The 13,714-nt window shown below is 41.5% G+C and overlaps 1 protein-coding gene across 10 annotated transcripts in view; it reads left to right on the top strand.

Annotated features, from left to right (window-relative positions):
- INPP4A (inositol polyphosphate-4-phosphatase type I A) overlaps window positions 1-13,714 on the top strand; it is a 197,502-nt gene that overhangs the window by 173,197 nt on the left and 10,591 nt on the right. For all 10 annotated transcript variants that reach the window (XM_090065059.1, XM_090065091.1, XM_090065119.1 and 7 more), the window contains 4 exons: window positions 1,797-1,937; window positions 2,865-2,962; window positions 6,878-6,990; window positions 7,877-8,031. In XM_090065059.1, coding sequence (XP_089921185.1) covers window positions 1,797-1,937; window positions 2,865-2,962; window positions 6,878-6,990; window positions 7,877-8,031 — 507 coding nt within the window. The remainder of the gene's footprint in view (window positions 1-1,796; window positions 1,938-2,864; window positions 2,963-6,877; window positions 6,991-7,876; window positions 8,032-13,714) is intronic.

The following is a 13,714-nucleotide window of genomic DNA, read 5'->3' as shown; positions in this document are numbered from 1 at the left end:
GAGTGAGCTTCTTCATGTTTTAGTAATCATTTTAACTAATATATATTAATCAGTAAGAAAAGAAAATATACATAAATTATATTAATTTAAACCAGTGCAATAATGCAAGGCATTGAAGTCATTACATTTAGAGAGAAATGTCATGAATCATTTTTTTTAAATGTCATTTTTGTTTACTCAATTTTATGTTGAGGGGAGATCAGTCTGAGTAACTGATTTACTAAAAACAGTAAATTTGGTCTCAACAGCTCTGTATCTTTCCCTCCACTCCCTGTAAGTGGAAGGCAATTTGACTTTTGTTAAACTTTTGTAAACCCCTTTGTGCTGTGCTGGAGATGTTCTTAAAGTATCATTGGGAGCAGGAAAATGGCTTTAAAATGCCATACTCATTCCGTCTTGGATCCTGCAACCAAGTATCCTCAGTTTACATAAGATGATTTCCACAACCCCTTCACCCTAGCTGCAAATACCTGCTCTGAGAATTGCAAGTTAAATTTGGTTCTTCCTTGTATATCATCATCATTAACAAACGCTTTAAATTCAAGCTTACCAAATGCTGGATGACATTTTTCCCCCAGAGGTGTGTTAGTGCTACAGTGCTTATTGTAATAAAAACTGATTTTTATTATTTTTTTTACAGCATATAAACAGATACAATTGAAATGCATGCAGGGACCTGAGTTGAGTGCTTCAGGGTTTTTTTTAACTTGCTTGCTCTTCTGACTTGTACCAAGTTCAAAGACACTTAATGTCATAGAATCATAGACACTTAGGGCTGGAAGGGACCTACAAAGGTCATTTAGTCCAGACCCCTCTGCCTGAGTCAGGGTCATCCCTATCCAAGTCATCCCATACAAACCATAATCTAAATTCTACATAAAACTACCATCAACCCCTGACACAACACAGACCTAACATGCTATGAGTAAAACAGGAAAACCACGACAGCCAATGTCCTGCTTCTAGGACACGTTGCCAATATATGCGTAAGAGAACCCAGCTAGAGGGTCACCCCCCACCCCCTAGAAAGGAAGGCAAAACCCCCCACAGTCCATACAGATACGACCTGGGGTAAAATTCCTTCCTGACCCTAAATATGGTGATCAGTTTGACCTTGAGCAGAAGTGCAAGACCTCTAGCCAGGAGCCTTCAGCTTTGTTCCCAAGAGGAACACTGGTACACCCCAGTCAAGGTCCCCAGCCTTGGTTGTAACCAACAGCCAATGCCTCTGGGAATGCCCTGACACATAGCAAAAAGAGGGGGTGAGGCAACCAGCAAAGCCTAGAAGCCTGAGAAATACCCATGGTAGAACATAAGCATAGCTATGCTTAGATCATCTCAACATTAGGAAAAACTACTTCACAACTAGGGTGTCCAGACTGTGGAATAAGCTCCCTCCAGAGATGGTGCAATCACCTGCCCTGGAAATCTTCAAGAGGAGACTGGATGGTTACCTTGCTGGGGTCACCTCATCCCCAGTTATCTTTCCTGCTTGGTGCAAGGGGCTGGACCTGATGTTCTTCTGAGGTCCGTTCCGGCCTTTACAATCTATGAATTTATGAATCTCTGACGCGTGGTTGTCCACCCTCTTGAACACCTCCAGTAATGTAGAGTCCACAACTTCCCTAGGCAGTCTATTCCACTTTAGTTTTAACTGATGCCTTACCAATGTATTTCACATATTATCCCTAGTTAAAAGAAATAATGTATTTTGTTTAAAAAAAAAAAAAAAAAAACGCTTACTGATCTGTATGCTTCAGTTCTAATATTTTCTGGTATTTTTTGTTTGTTTGTAGTGATGGCTTTAATGTGAGGATTCCACTGCCAAGCGCCTTGTTTGATATGTTGCCCCGAGAGATTCAGAGTGGCATGTTACTGAGAGTTCAGCCTGTTCTCTTCAATGTGGGAATCAATGAACAACAAACCCTGGCAGAGAAGTATGTATCACGGTACCCCAACTTGGCTTAGCTGCACTGAGATAATCTCTTATCCTGCTGTGCAATTGTGTTGTGATTTTTTTCTTCGTCACAGAAGAAAAAATGGAGAAAGCATCACAAGCAAGATAGAGAACGGGCATAATATTAAAGATAGTTTTAAGAGACAACAGACAAGTTCATAAAGTGAAGCCTTTCCCTGTTGTGAGCTTCATCATATAAGGAACTTTGTGTGTGCGTATTGCTATGCCCAGGGAGAGCCCCTTAAAACAAGCATATGGGTTTACAGCAGCTTACGGAAATACTGAAACCTAGTTTATCCATATAGTCATGGCTCATGGGAGTTAGTGACCTTACTAAGAGAGATTCTCTGAAAATTGATCTGTGGCTACATGAAGAGTTGTTGTGGTCTCACTCCCATTCCTGATGGTCACAGAAGCAGTCACCATTTGCCCCTAAACCTAAATATATTCCCTTGTCATTGTGTGGCTATTGCAGTAACACTGAGATCTTGACCTCTTCTTGCCCATATCTCCTAATCACATGCGATTGGTCACACTCACCTCCTTTATTCTCTGTTTGAAGTCCTTATATAAGCTTATAGCAAGAGAATCAGAAGTTTCAAATTATATTATAAATACCCAAAAAAATATTTTTAGACTTTTCCAAATAAGTTTACTTTTAATATTGGAAGAAAGAGAAGCCTAAAGAGTTTAATGGTAATTGTTTTTATGCACACCTACACCCATGTATGTAATAAATATCACTGGTTTTCATGCTGATCTAATCACTATCCAGGTAGAAATCTGGACTTTTTGGAATTTCTTAGGATGAATCTTTAAGTCTCCTGCTCAGACTTACTTGTCAAATGAAGTCAATTGTTAGAAAAGATGTCTCTAACTAATGTTATACCCCTCTTCATCTTTAAAGGTTTGGAGACACATCATTACAAGAAGTAATTAATATGGAGAGCTTGGTTCGGTTGAATTCATATTTTGAACAGTTCAAAGAAGTTTTGCCTGATGATTGTAAGTACTCAGAGAAAACTGATATTTTTTTGAATTGCTGACTGTATCAAATTAGTTATTTGATATTAAAAGCAAGAACAAGTGCAGTGATAAAACTGTGCTTTAGTTTCAAGGAGTTAGGAAGTGTTGAATAACGTAATCTAAATCTTATTCTGACTGACTTTTTATCCTATCAACACAATCCAAAGCGGTATCACTGCAAAGGAAAAAACTAAAGGAGTGACTGTTTTCACAGTATTACCAGGACAAGAGCTCTGCCTCTTGCTCCACATCTGTGATGGCCCATGTTGGGATAGCAAATGACCATACTTTCCAGAACATGCCCCTGCCTCACCTTTTAAACTCTTGCAGAATTATATCATTTGCAGTCAGTGAGGTGTTACTAAACAGTGGAGAGCCACTTTCTGGTATAGGTACCAGGGCTACAATTTTGTCTACCCTGCATACATGGGCAAATGTTTTGTGCATTATTCTTTTATCTGGGACAGTGATATAATATAATATAATTGCACACAGCAGAAACTGTTAGAAATCTTTCTGCACCATTTTGAATGATGATCCTTCTTATGTAAACTAAAGCCGTTATGCCCCACACCATATTCATGGGTTTTCTATCAGAAATACCCAAAAACAAATACAAAAAGCATTCAAATGGTCATGCTTCCTAACTAAGGCATGCTATAGACCTCCTTCAAGTCAGAGCTACAGAACATAATGTATTTTTCTGTTGGTAAAATAGTTCTACAAAAGGCAGAACTACATATTTTTTTAAAAAGGTGCTGTTTGCCACTACTACTTCTTCTCCTTCCACAGCAGCATATGTGTATTTCTCTTACTTGAGACTTACCTATAGAAACATAGTATTCTGAGTAAGTAAATCATGAAACCCTGACAAATGTAACATGCACCCTGAGCAAAACAAACCAGAAAAACTCCCAGCTTTGATAGCTTCTTGTAACAGTACTTTATCACATTAAACTTCCTGTCACTGGAGTGTTTGTTCCTGCTAAACACAGCAAATTCTAATTCTTATTGTAACACAATTTGAACACATGCTTCGTGATAATATATTAACATTTTGTGTAGCAACATGAAAGATTTTTCAGGTGCCCAGAAGAAAATGTGGAGTATCCTGTAAAAAGCTAGGGTGGTTTGAGTTAAAAACAGTCGTATGCCTGTTGAGGGAAAGTTCCAAAGGGTAGTTTTTGTCCTGCTTTTGTTCCCTGCAGGAGCCCATTGTGGCAGTGTTCAAGGAGGGTTCAGTTAAGATAGATGTTTTTCCCCATGGGCCCATGTCAAACCTAGATACAGCAAGGAGAATGTCTGCACTTTTTTCCAAGGTGATGTGGAAGTGCAGGCTACAAAGCATCTACTCTAGTACAATGGGACAAATAGCCAGTTGGTAAGATGCCAGCTGCTTGTTTAAGGGAAAGAGCATTCTTTGGTCACTTAAATAGAGACTCAGGAGGCAGCAACTAAGGTGATTGCTTCATAAAAGCAAATCCAGTGTCAGAAGACCCAAGCACCAGGATTTGTATGGCACAAGTTACACTCTATTGTAGAGACAGAGTGAAGAATGTTCCCTTCTCCATTTTATCTTCTTAGCTTGTTGAAAGACATTTAGTCAGACGTTAAACCCCCAGCCTATGGCAGGCCTTTTTGTCTTGGTGTAAGGAACACGCAGGGCATACCATAATAGGAAACAACTGTGTTCACATACTGCTTTTTGCTGCCTTGGTACCATCTGAGAGAAGATACATGGTCAAAAATCTGAACCATTTATTTCACTAATTGTTTATTTTGTCACATAATAATTCTCTGAACCGTATATATCACTTCATTGCTTCCTAAAAGCAATTCCAGTGTCAGAAGACCCAAGCACCAGGATTTGTATGCTGCAAGTTCCACTATCTATTGTACAGACAGAGGCAGAGTGAAGACTGTTGCCAGTAGGTCAAGGGAAGTGATTATTCTCCTCTATCCAGCACTGGGTAGGCCACATCTGGAGTACTGTTTGGTTTTGGGTCCCCACTACAGAAAGGATGTGGACAAATTGGAGAGAGTCCAGCAGAGGGCAACAAAAATGTTGAGAGGTTGGGGGACGTGACTTATAAGGAAAGACTGAAGGAACTGGGCTTGTTTAGTCTAGAGAAGAGAAGACTGAGAGGGGATTTAATAGCAGCATTCAACTACCTGAATGGGAGTGTGAAAGGATGGAGCTAGACTGTTTTCAGTGGTGGCAGGTGGCAGAACAAGGAGCAACGGTCTTAAGTCGCAGCAAGGGAAGTTTAGGTTAGATATTAGGAAGAATTTTCTTTTCCTAGTAATAAAACACTGGAACAGGTTACCCAGAGAGGTGGTGGAAGCTCCATCCTCGGAGGTTTTCAAAATCCAGCTAGACAACGCTTTGGCTAGGATGATCTAGTTGGGGATGGTCCTGTTTTGAGCAGGGGGTTGGACTAGATCAGCAGTTCTCAACCTTTTGCACCTTACATCCCACCTACATAAGATCTAAAAATCCTGGTCTCACCAGTCACTGGGGAGGGGGGGGTCCCTCTGCAGCCGATCGAAGTGCACAAAAATCGAAACTGCCATGGTACTTCTGGTTTTACTGCTGTGACTCGAGTCCCACCTACAGGACCTTTGCAAGGAACTCTGGACTAGAAGACCTCCTGACTTCCAACCCTAACTTTCTGTGATTAATCTAGTCACAGTTTCTGACTGTGTACACTGTACTTTCTGCTTTAAAACTATATTGAATAATATTTGTTATGTCCTATGATACTTATCTGGCAAATGCTATATTGGGTGTGAGGAAGGGGAGAGGAAATTATTGTTGAAAGCTTTGTGGCATTTTGAACAGCTGCTTGTTACCTTCAATAGGATTCTTATCAATGACCTTAAGTCATTTTGTTTAGTGCTAACAAGTAATCCGTCACTGCCTTTGGGTGATGATGTCTCGTTTTACTCAGAAATGGCCTAGCTGACTGAGTAACACTGTCAGGAATGAGAGTTTCTGGAAGCTGTGATATCAGAAACTGAAGGGGAGCAGAATGGAAAATGAGGTCTCTAAAGTTTCTATGGGAAATGTACAATTACCTATGACCGGGCTGACCAACCTGCATGTCACAAGTATAAATAATGGGATTTGGTAATACTGAGGAAAAAAGTCACTTTTATACGTTTTTTCTCCCTGCCTCTGTGTCTCGCATGCAATAGATCAGGGAGGGGAGAGGCAGCACAGTGGCAGATAGGGCAAGAAGCACAAAATAGAGCAACAAATCAGGCAGGGAGCATAGGGCAGGGAGGAGAAAGCAGAGCAATGGATTGGGCAGGGGAAGGGGGTTGGCAGGGCTGTCCCCGGGGTGGTGAATCGGGGTGATTGCCTCGGGCCCTGTGCTTTGGGGGGCCCCGTGGACAGTGCTGTACAGTACCTCTGCTGGCTCCAGCCACTCAGCACCCCTCCCTTCCCCCCCTGCTTGCTGTTGATGCTGCTGCCAGCTTCTACAGGTGGTTGCCACCCCCACCCTGATGTGCCCCGAGCCCTGCACGCCCCTAGGGACAGCTCCGGGGATCGGAGTGGCACTCAGGAGGGCATGGTGCTTAATTTGTGGTACTCATGCCAAAAGCATTGGGTCCCATTACCCCATGGCTTCTGGAAGGAAGAAATATGAGTGATTTCTATTATGCTGTGTAGTATTTAAGCCAAGTACCACTTTAAAATATTTGTCAAATTGAATTTTGCTTTAAGTAAAGTTGTAATTCAGTTTGCTGGTAATAGACTTCGCTATTATGAAATTCTGATGCATTGTAGAGATTGTGACACTATTTCCAGCTGGAACACTAACAACTGATATGAACCTTCTATGTGTAGAAACTGAGCACACCAGTAAAAGAGTTGTTCTTGTTTTGTAGGCCTACCTCGATCTCGTAGTCAGACGTGCCTGCCTGAACTGTTAAGATTTCTGGGACAGAATGTACATGCAAGGAAAAATAAAAATGTTGATATTCTTTGGCAAGCTGCTGAGGTATTCATTATTCTAAATATTTTTGCAATCTTATGGTCTTTTAAGTGTGTACAATACATATTCCTCTTTATTTTTTCACAGTGTATTTTTATTTTCACTTGTATTTCCAAATTTCTCCATTCCCTTGCAAGTAAATTTGAAGTGCTCCCTTCCTCACACCTCCAAGTTGAGAGGTGGAAAAGGAAAGCATCTCTTTTTAAATACTATCACCGCTTTAGTATGGGGTAGTGCCATTCAACACCAGCCCTGAGAATAATAGCATTGTGACAAGATGATGTCAGGAAAAAATGGATTGAACACTTCTAAAAATATTTACTAAAATTAAAAAAAAAGGCTATTCCCATCTTGGTTTAATGTATCTTTTCAAAACAGTTTTAGGAGAAATTTTTCTTTTAGGTCAGACTGACACAAGTTATAGGGGTTTTGCTTTCTTCTATAACATAAAGCATAAGATAGGAACTTCTGAGCACATAATGACCAACTACTTCCATGTCATTGCAGTGGCAAGGGCTCAGTAATTTCTTTCTCTCTCCTGCTTTTACCTAGGACTATTTATATGGGGTGTTCTTGGTATTAGTGCTATCAGCCCTGGTAATTGTAAGGATCTGAATTGGGGATTCCTCTGGTTAACAATTACCCGCAAACTCAAGGGACTGGACTCAGTGGCCCAGGAAATGCTTTCCAGTCTTACATTCCTTTTGTCCCATGCCACCAGTGACTAGAGACACATTCCTCCTATCGTACTGGCTGTAGTAATATGTCTTTTGATGTCAGTAAAATGAGTTGATCAAAAATTTTATTGGTATTACTTCAGAGGACGGAATGTGATTTCTTTGTCAGAGTGTTTTTCCATAAAAAAGTGATGAATTGTGTATTCTATTTCTAGATATGCCGCCGACTAAACGGTGTTCGATTTACAAGCTGTAAAAGTGCCAAGGACAGAACAGCCATGTCCGTGACCCTAGAGCAGTGCCTGATCCTGCAGCATGAACATGGAATGGCTCCTCAGGTTTTCACCCAGGCTTTGGAGTGCATGAGGAGGTAAGAGCTGAACTGCTTGCTAGTCACTTATTCCTAATGCAGGATCCATGTAAACTGCAGATGGGTGGCTCTCTTTTTTTTTGGATATGGGTCAGTTCTATCAAAAAAAATATATATAATATATGCTTTATATATATATATATGTGTGTGTATGTATATATATATATATATATATATATATATATATATATATATATATATATATATAAAGTAAAATGAACCCTGCAGAATATAACTAGCTGCTTCTCCAATCTTTTTTTTTCTGTCAGAAAATAGTGTTCATTGACCTGTGCAACGTAAAACTGATTGTTGCCAAATTTGTATGATATGCTCTTCAGCAAGGACCAAAAAAGGTTTGTGCCATTAGTTGTCAGCAGTTGTATAGGAAGTTTTCAAAGGATTGTGTATGAACAGATTTTCAAGCAGACTCAGTACTGAGCTGCTAGTTGACAACAGAAGGCTGATGTCCCTTCAACACCTGCACAATCCTGATGTTTCTTTGGCTGCCATGGTGCTGCTGCCTTTTAATCCAGTTTTGATCGGGTGGTTTTCTCAGAGATGACCTCTATCCTATTGTTGCTCTTTGAAGGATAAACATCTGCAGGTTGCACTGGTTTGCTATGCTTACTTCCTTATCAGTGAAACAGTTTGCTCACAAGGCAAATTGTGAATATGAATGTCTCATGATACAGCAACCAAACTCCATCACAACCTGTCAGTGTGCTTTTGTCATATCAATCTAACAATGTTCTGTATTCTGAAGCAGCAGACGTGTTTGCAGAATTCAATACTGTACTAAAAAGAAAACCTGTTTACTGTTGTTCAATGCCTTGTTTCAAGCACTGCTGAAAAACTCTGTATTTCGCATACCAAAAGAAAGGATAAGAAACCCAGTTTTAGTCTATCGATGTAGTTCAACAATGCTGTTGAGTCCTGTTTTCAACATTCACTCTTACTGAATGTACTGTACTGTGTGTCTTCTCACCAAATTTCTCTATAGAGTGTTCAATTCTCTTATCCTTTCTGTATGTTTTTGCTGTTTGACCCTTTCTTAATCTTCAATTGCCTAAAAAGAGTCTACCTTGCATGAAAAAAGCTACAGCCTCTTAACAGTGGTGAATTTTGTTTCTGAGTGTTTTCACTCCTAGGTCTGCCAGTAGCCTTTAATACCCTCAGTTGGTTTAAGGGCTTTTTGCTAGTGGATATATAAATACTGGATGTGAAAAAGGGACATTCAGAAAGGAGTCATCCCTTGCTGTTAGAAACAAAGATACCTTGGTACAGCATTATCAGGGATAAGATTATCTATTTAGAAGCAGTGCTAAGTGGTTCTCAGATAATTCATGTAAGTACCTTTGCTTCTGAATTTTCAGCTCAGTTGCAAATGTGAAAGAAAAATTAGCCCTATATGATTTTAGTAGATATTTAAGAAACTATTTAAAAGGATAATCAATGAGAAAATACAATATTAGACAAATTTATTGTGTTAGCTAAATCCCTGTCATTTCCCCAAAGTAGTAAAAAATGAACAATGCAGTTATCAAATCAGTGTCACAGTTGGGGTTAACTCAGTAGATTAGTAGTTTAACAATGATTTTTAGAACATCAAGTTAATTCAGCAAATTATTGAATCAAATGAGAAGGGGGGACACAAGAAATAATTGAAATAATTTTCTGTTGATTTTCCACTTGGGAAACTGTTTTCTTTTAAGATGCTGTCTGACATGCCAGCCACAACAATCTTAACTGCTGACAGACATAACTGACTGTCTGCTCCCATCTTAGATCCTTGGCCAAAAGAGATCGCTTAAAGGAGGGGGACAAAATTTACCTTGTTAGTCTTCAGGAAGTGTAGAAACCAAGGTAGTTATCTTCATAGCTCATTACCTAAATCTCCTTAAATTTCACTGACTATTTCACATTAACTACTGTTTTGTTATTCTTGCCCCCTCTCCTCACAAACCCAATAGCAAAAACATTGACAAAAATGAAACAGGCATGTTGCTGAACAGTACACAATAGGACAGCTCTGGGCAACAACTTTCTAACCTGGATTAAACTTCCTGATTTACATAATTGACTTGAAGGTTTGCTTTCAAGGACCTATTAATGGTTCCATTTTGACACATGCACCCCACACATTCACAGACTCTAAGACAGGTGTTAAACTTACGTGGCTGCCCATCTGTATCCCGACTGCAGGACTCCTGCTAAGCCAGATCTGCCATAGGGTGGGTGGTGGGTGTGGCCACTGCTACAGCGGCAGTGCGTCTGGTTTCTGCAGGGCACCCAAGGGCTGTTTCAGAGTGTTCACTAGTCCACCGGCCTCCAAGGGCTGTGTCCACCAAGGCCCACAGTAGGCCCCACCTACCACTGACTACGCTCCCAACTTCTGGGAGCCTGCTGGTAGGCCACCAGGCTATGTGGAGTGACTCAATGGGCCATATGTTTGATACTCCTACTCCTCCAGGAAGCCTCCATAAGTAAAACAAAAATGGGAGAGTCCACGCCTTATTTGCTTGCTGTGCCTAGCTTCCTATAATAAGACCTGAGGAAGAATGTCTTATATTTGAAAGCTTGTCTCACTTTATCCCAACTACATAGTTGGTCCAATAAAAGATCCCACCATAAAAAAAATCCTTGCCTCTCTTGCAATCTTTGGCTCTTCTAGCTATTCTGTCAGACAATGGCAGCTTGCTTAGGATTCAGTTCAAAGCAGTGTCTCAGACAGTCACCATAGGCTGTGACTGAAGTAACTTTCTGTGGAACAGAGAAGCCCTAGCTGAGGGCCCTGCTGATGAGCAGGGATCCTGGTTTTCTCTGATTTTAAAAAAATCCCCAATTTTTGGGTTAAAGAAGTAACTCCCAAATCCACATTTTTCCATGATTAAAATGAAACACCATGAATACAAAGATATCTTTGTAGTGGAGTTTTATTTTAATCACGGAAGAATGTGGATTTGGGCTTACTTTTTTTAACCAAAAATTGGGGATATTTTTAAATCAGAGAAAACCAGGATCCCTGCTGATGAACATCCTCTTCTTCCTGATCCCACTTGCTCTGTCCCAAGGACCCTGTTGGTAGTTTGGGGGGACCTATTAGGATTGGGACAACTTGGTCCAATCCTCTCATAATTGGTAGGATTTTGGCTTTCAGTTACTGTGGAAAATCCTGTTTATGACTTACTGCAGTCAAGCAAAATAGGTGTTTTCAAAAAAGCACAAAACCCCAGAATTTATAATGGGATTCATACTGGGAAAATCTACTATCAATTTTTCATTTGGGTAAAGGACCTAGGGTCTCATGTTTAGCAGCAACCTTACTTCATTTTAAAATACTTAATGACTTCAACAGCACATGAAATTACAATTCTCTCCTTGACCTGTAGTAGTCACCACATCTTTTCAGTGAGCAGGGAAGTTAAAGAAGTAACCTAGGGTTAATTCTAGGTATAGTTTTATAACTTTTGCCTTTAAAAAGAAGGAATTGTTTCTCTGTTGTTCTTAGAATAACTACCCTTTTCTGTAACATAATGTGAATTTCTTAGACCCTAATCAAATCTGGCAATCTTCCACACAGCATACAAGAAATAAAAGTATGACTACATGCCCAGGAATTGAGAGGCAAATTAAGCCAAAAAGCTCAAAATGCAAAATTCTGGCATTCGTGTTTGGATTGAATCACTCTCAGCAATGCCTTTTAAGGTGGTTTCGTTGAATCTCTTCAGTGTTGCTTACCTCCACTCAGGATAAAATATTGTTTTTTGAAGGAAAATTTGCAGTTAGTCCAAGATGCAGAACAGTTCTTTGGGACATTTAGGAAATTAAACAAAGTTGTTCCCTTTTCATTCTGTTTTAAATACATCAGGAATGTGTCTGATAGGTGAAATATTCCCTAAAACTCTTTGTACAGTAATTGTTGCTGATATATTAATTCAGGAAACAAAACATTTCACTCTATCAGGGAAGGCACAATATTGCTTACTTTTTGAAGTAGGAAATGATAAATCATCTCAATTTAGTTATGGGTATAACATCTAACGTTTATAACCCATTTTCACATAGTCACGACTTCCTCCTATTTGTTTTCCTTTTCAGCTGACACTCTCCATTCCTGTTCTTAGCCCAAAGATTAATATGTTTTAGTTGTTAAATTCTGAGCCAGAGCTATTCAGCTGTTTTTGGGTTAGGCAGTTAGGGAAATATCTCTCTCTCTCAAAAAATGTGTATTAGTCTTTTCTTACGCATGGACAACTAAAAAATAGAATCTGTAAAACATCACATTTTGCATATTGCTGATTTCAAATAAGCAAGAACTGCTTGTAAGATTTATTTTTCTTTAAAAAAGAAACTGATGAGTTAAAAAATAACTTTTCAACATGCACAGTCAATATCAATCCTTTCAGGTTTTGCAGGAAAGCCATTTGTTGCAGTACTGTGGGTTTGGTGACTGCATAATACCATCTTATTAAACTTCAAAGTTATATGGACAACTTGTTCCTGTATGTAGACAAGCCTGTCAATGGCATCAGCGGCTAACTTGGGAGCAGGCAAAATACAGTCCTTGGCCTGGATCCAGCCAGCCAACTAACTGGATCCAGCCTGTGACTGCCCCTGCAATGCTCCACATGGGGCTGAGCCGCACGCGGGCAGCCTGTGCCTGCACTCACCCCAGACCCAGCCAGCATGCGGCTCCTGGTGGGGCTGTTCCCAGTGCAGCTGCAGCCGGCTGGATGTTCCTCTGCTCCCCTCACCTCCAGCAGGAGCAGCCGGGCTGAAGCTCCACCCCCATCCCTCCCCACCTACCCAGAGTGTGCAGTAGGGTCAGGAGTGGGAGGAGGAGTGGCTGCTGGAGGTAAGGTGAGCACAGCAGCACCCGACTGGCTGTAGCTGCACCATGAACAGCCCCACCAGAAACTGTGCACACTGACCAGGGCCAGTGGGATTATTCTTCTCCCCTCGCCTTCAGCTGCAGCTCCTGCTGTGCTGCTTCAAGCAAGTTGGCAGGGGGGAGCTTCAGTGGGAGGCTCCTGCCTAATGCATGGAGATCCACCTCCAGCTCCCAGCTGTCTTCCACCCACTCTACCCACCCACAGGGGCTGCTCTTTAAACTGGGCAGGTGGAAGGCAACCAGGAGCTGGAGCTGGAACTCCATGTGTTGGGGAGGAGCCTCCCACTGGAGCTTCCCGCCTGCCCACCCAGAGCAGCATGGCAGCAGTAGGGGCAGAAGCAGCAGCAGCCTTGGTTGGAGCCAAGGGAAGCAGACCAGCCCCACTGGCCCTGGCCAGTGCGCAGCCTGGCCTGGCACAACGTGATTCTGGCTGCAAGGCCAGGCACTGCACATTGCAGCATGGAACCAGTGTTGCCCAGCCCAGCTGTGGTGCACAGTTCCCCGCTGCAAAGCCAGGACCAATGTGGCATGGCATGGAAGAAATGGGCTGGGCTGGGATGCCTCAAGTTCTCACTGCATGCGTCCCAGTCTTGCAGCTGGGAACTGCGCCACAGCTGGGATGAGCTGGACTGGGTTAGTTCTGTACCGCACCGTGCGGACCTCAGCCTTGCACCTGGAGCCATGTTGGGCTAGGCTGGGCTGACCCAGTGTCAAGCCGTATGGGTCCCAGCCTTGCAGCCAGGAACTCTGCACTGCAGCCAAGATGAGATGGGTGGGGCTGGCTCCCAACCT

This window comes from Crocodylus siamensis, chromosome 1 (assembly GCF_052110815.1).
Source record: "Crocodylus siamensis isolate JL-2025a chromosome 1, ASM5211081v1, whole genome shotgun sequence".
NCBI lineage: Eukaryota > Metazoa > Chordata > Crocodylia > Crocodylidae > Crocodylus > Crocodylus siamensis.
The sequence above is the reverse complement of the archived record's forward strand: the minus strand, read 5'-3'. Positions and strand labels throughout refer to the sequence as shown.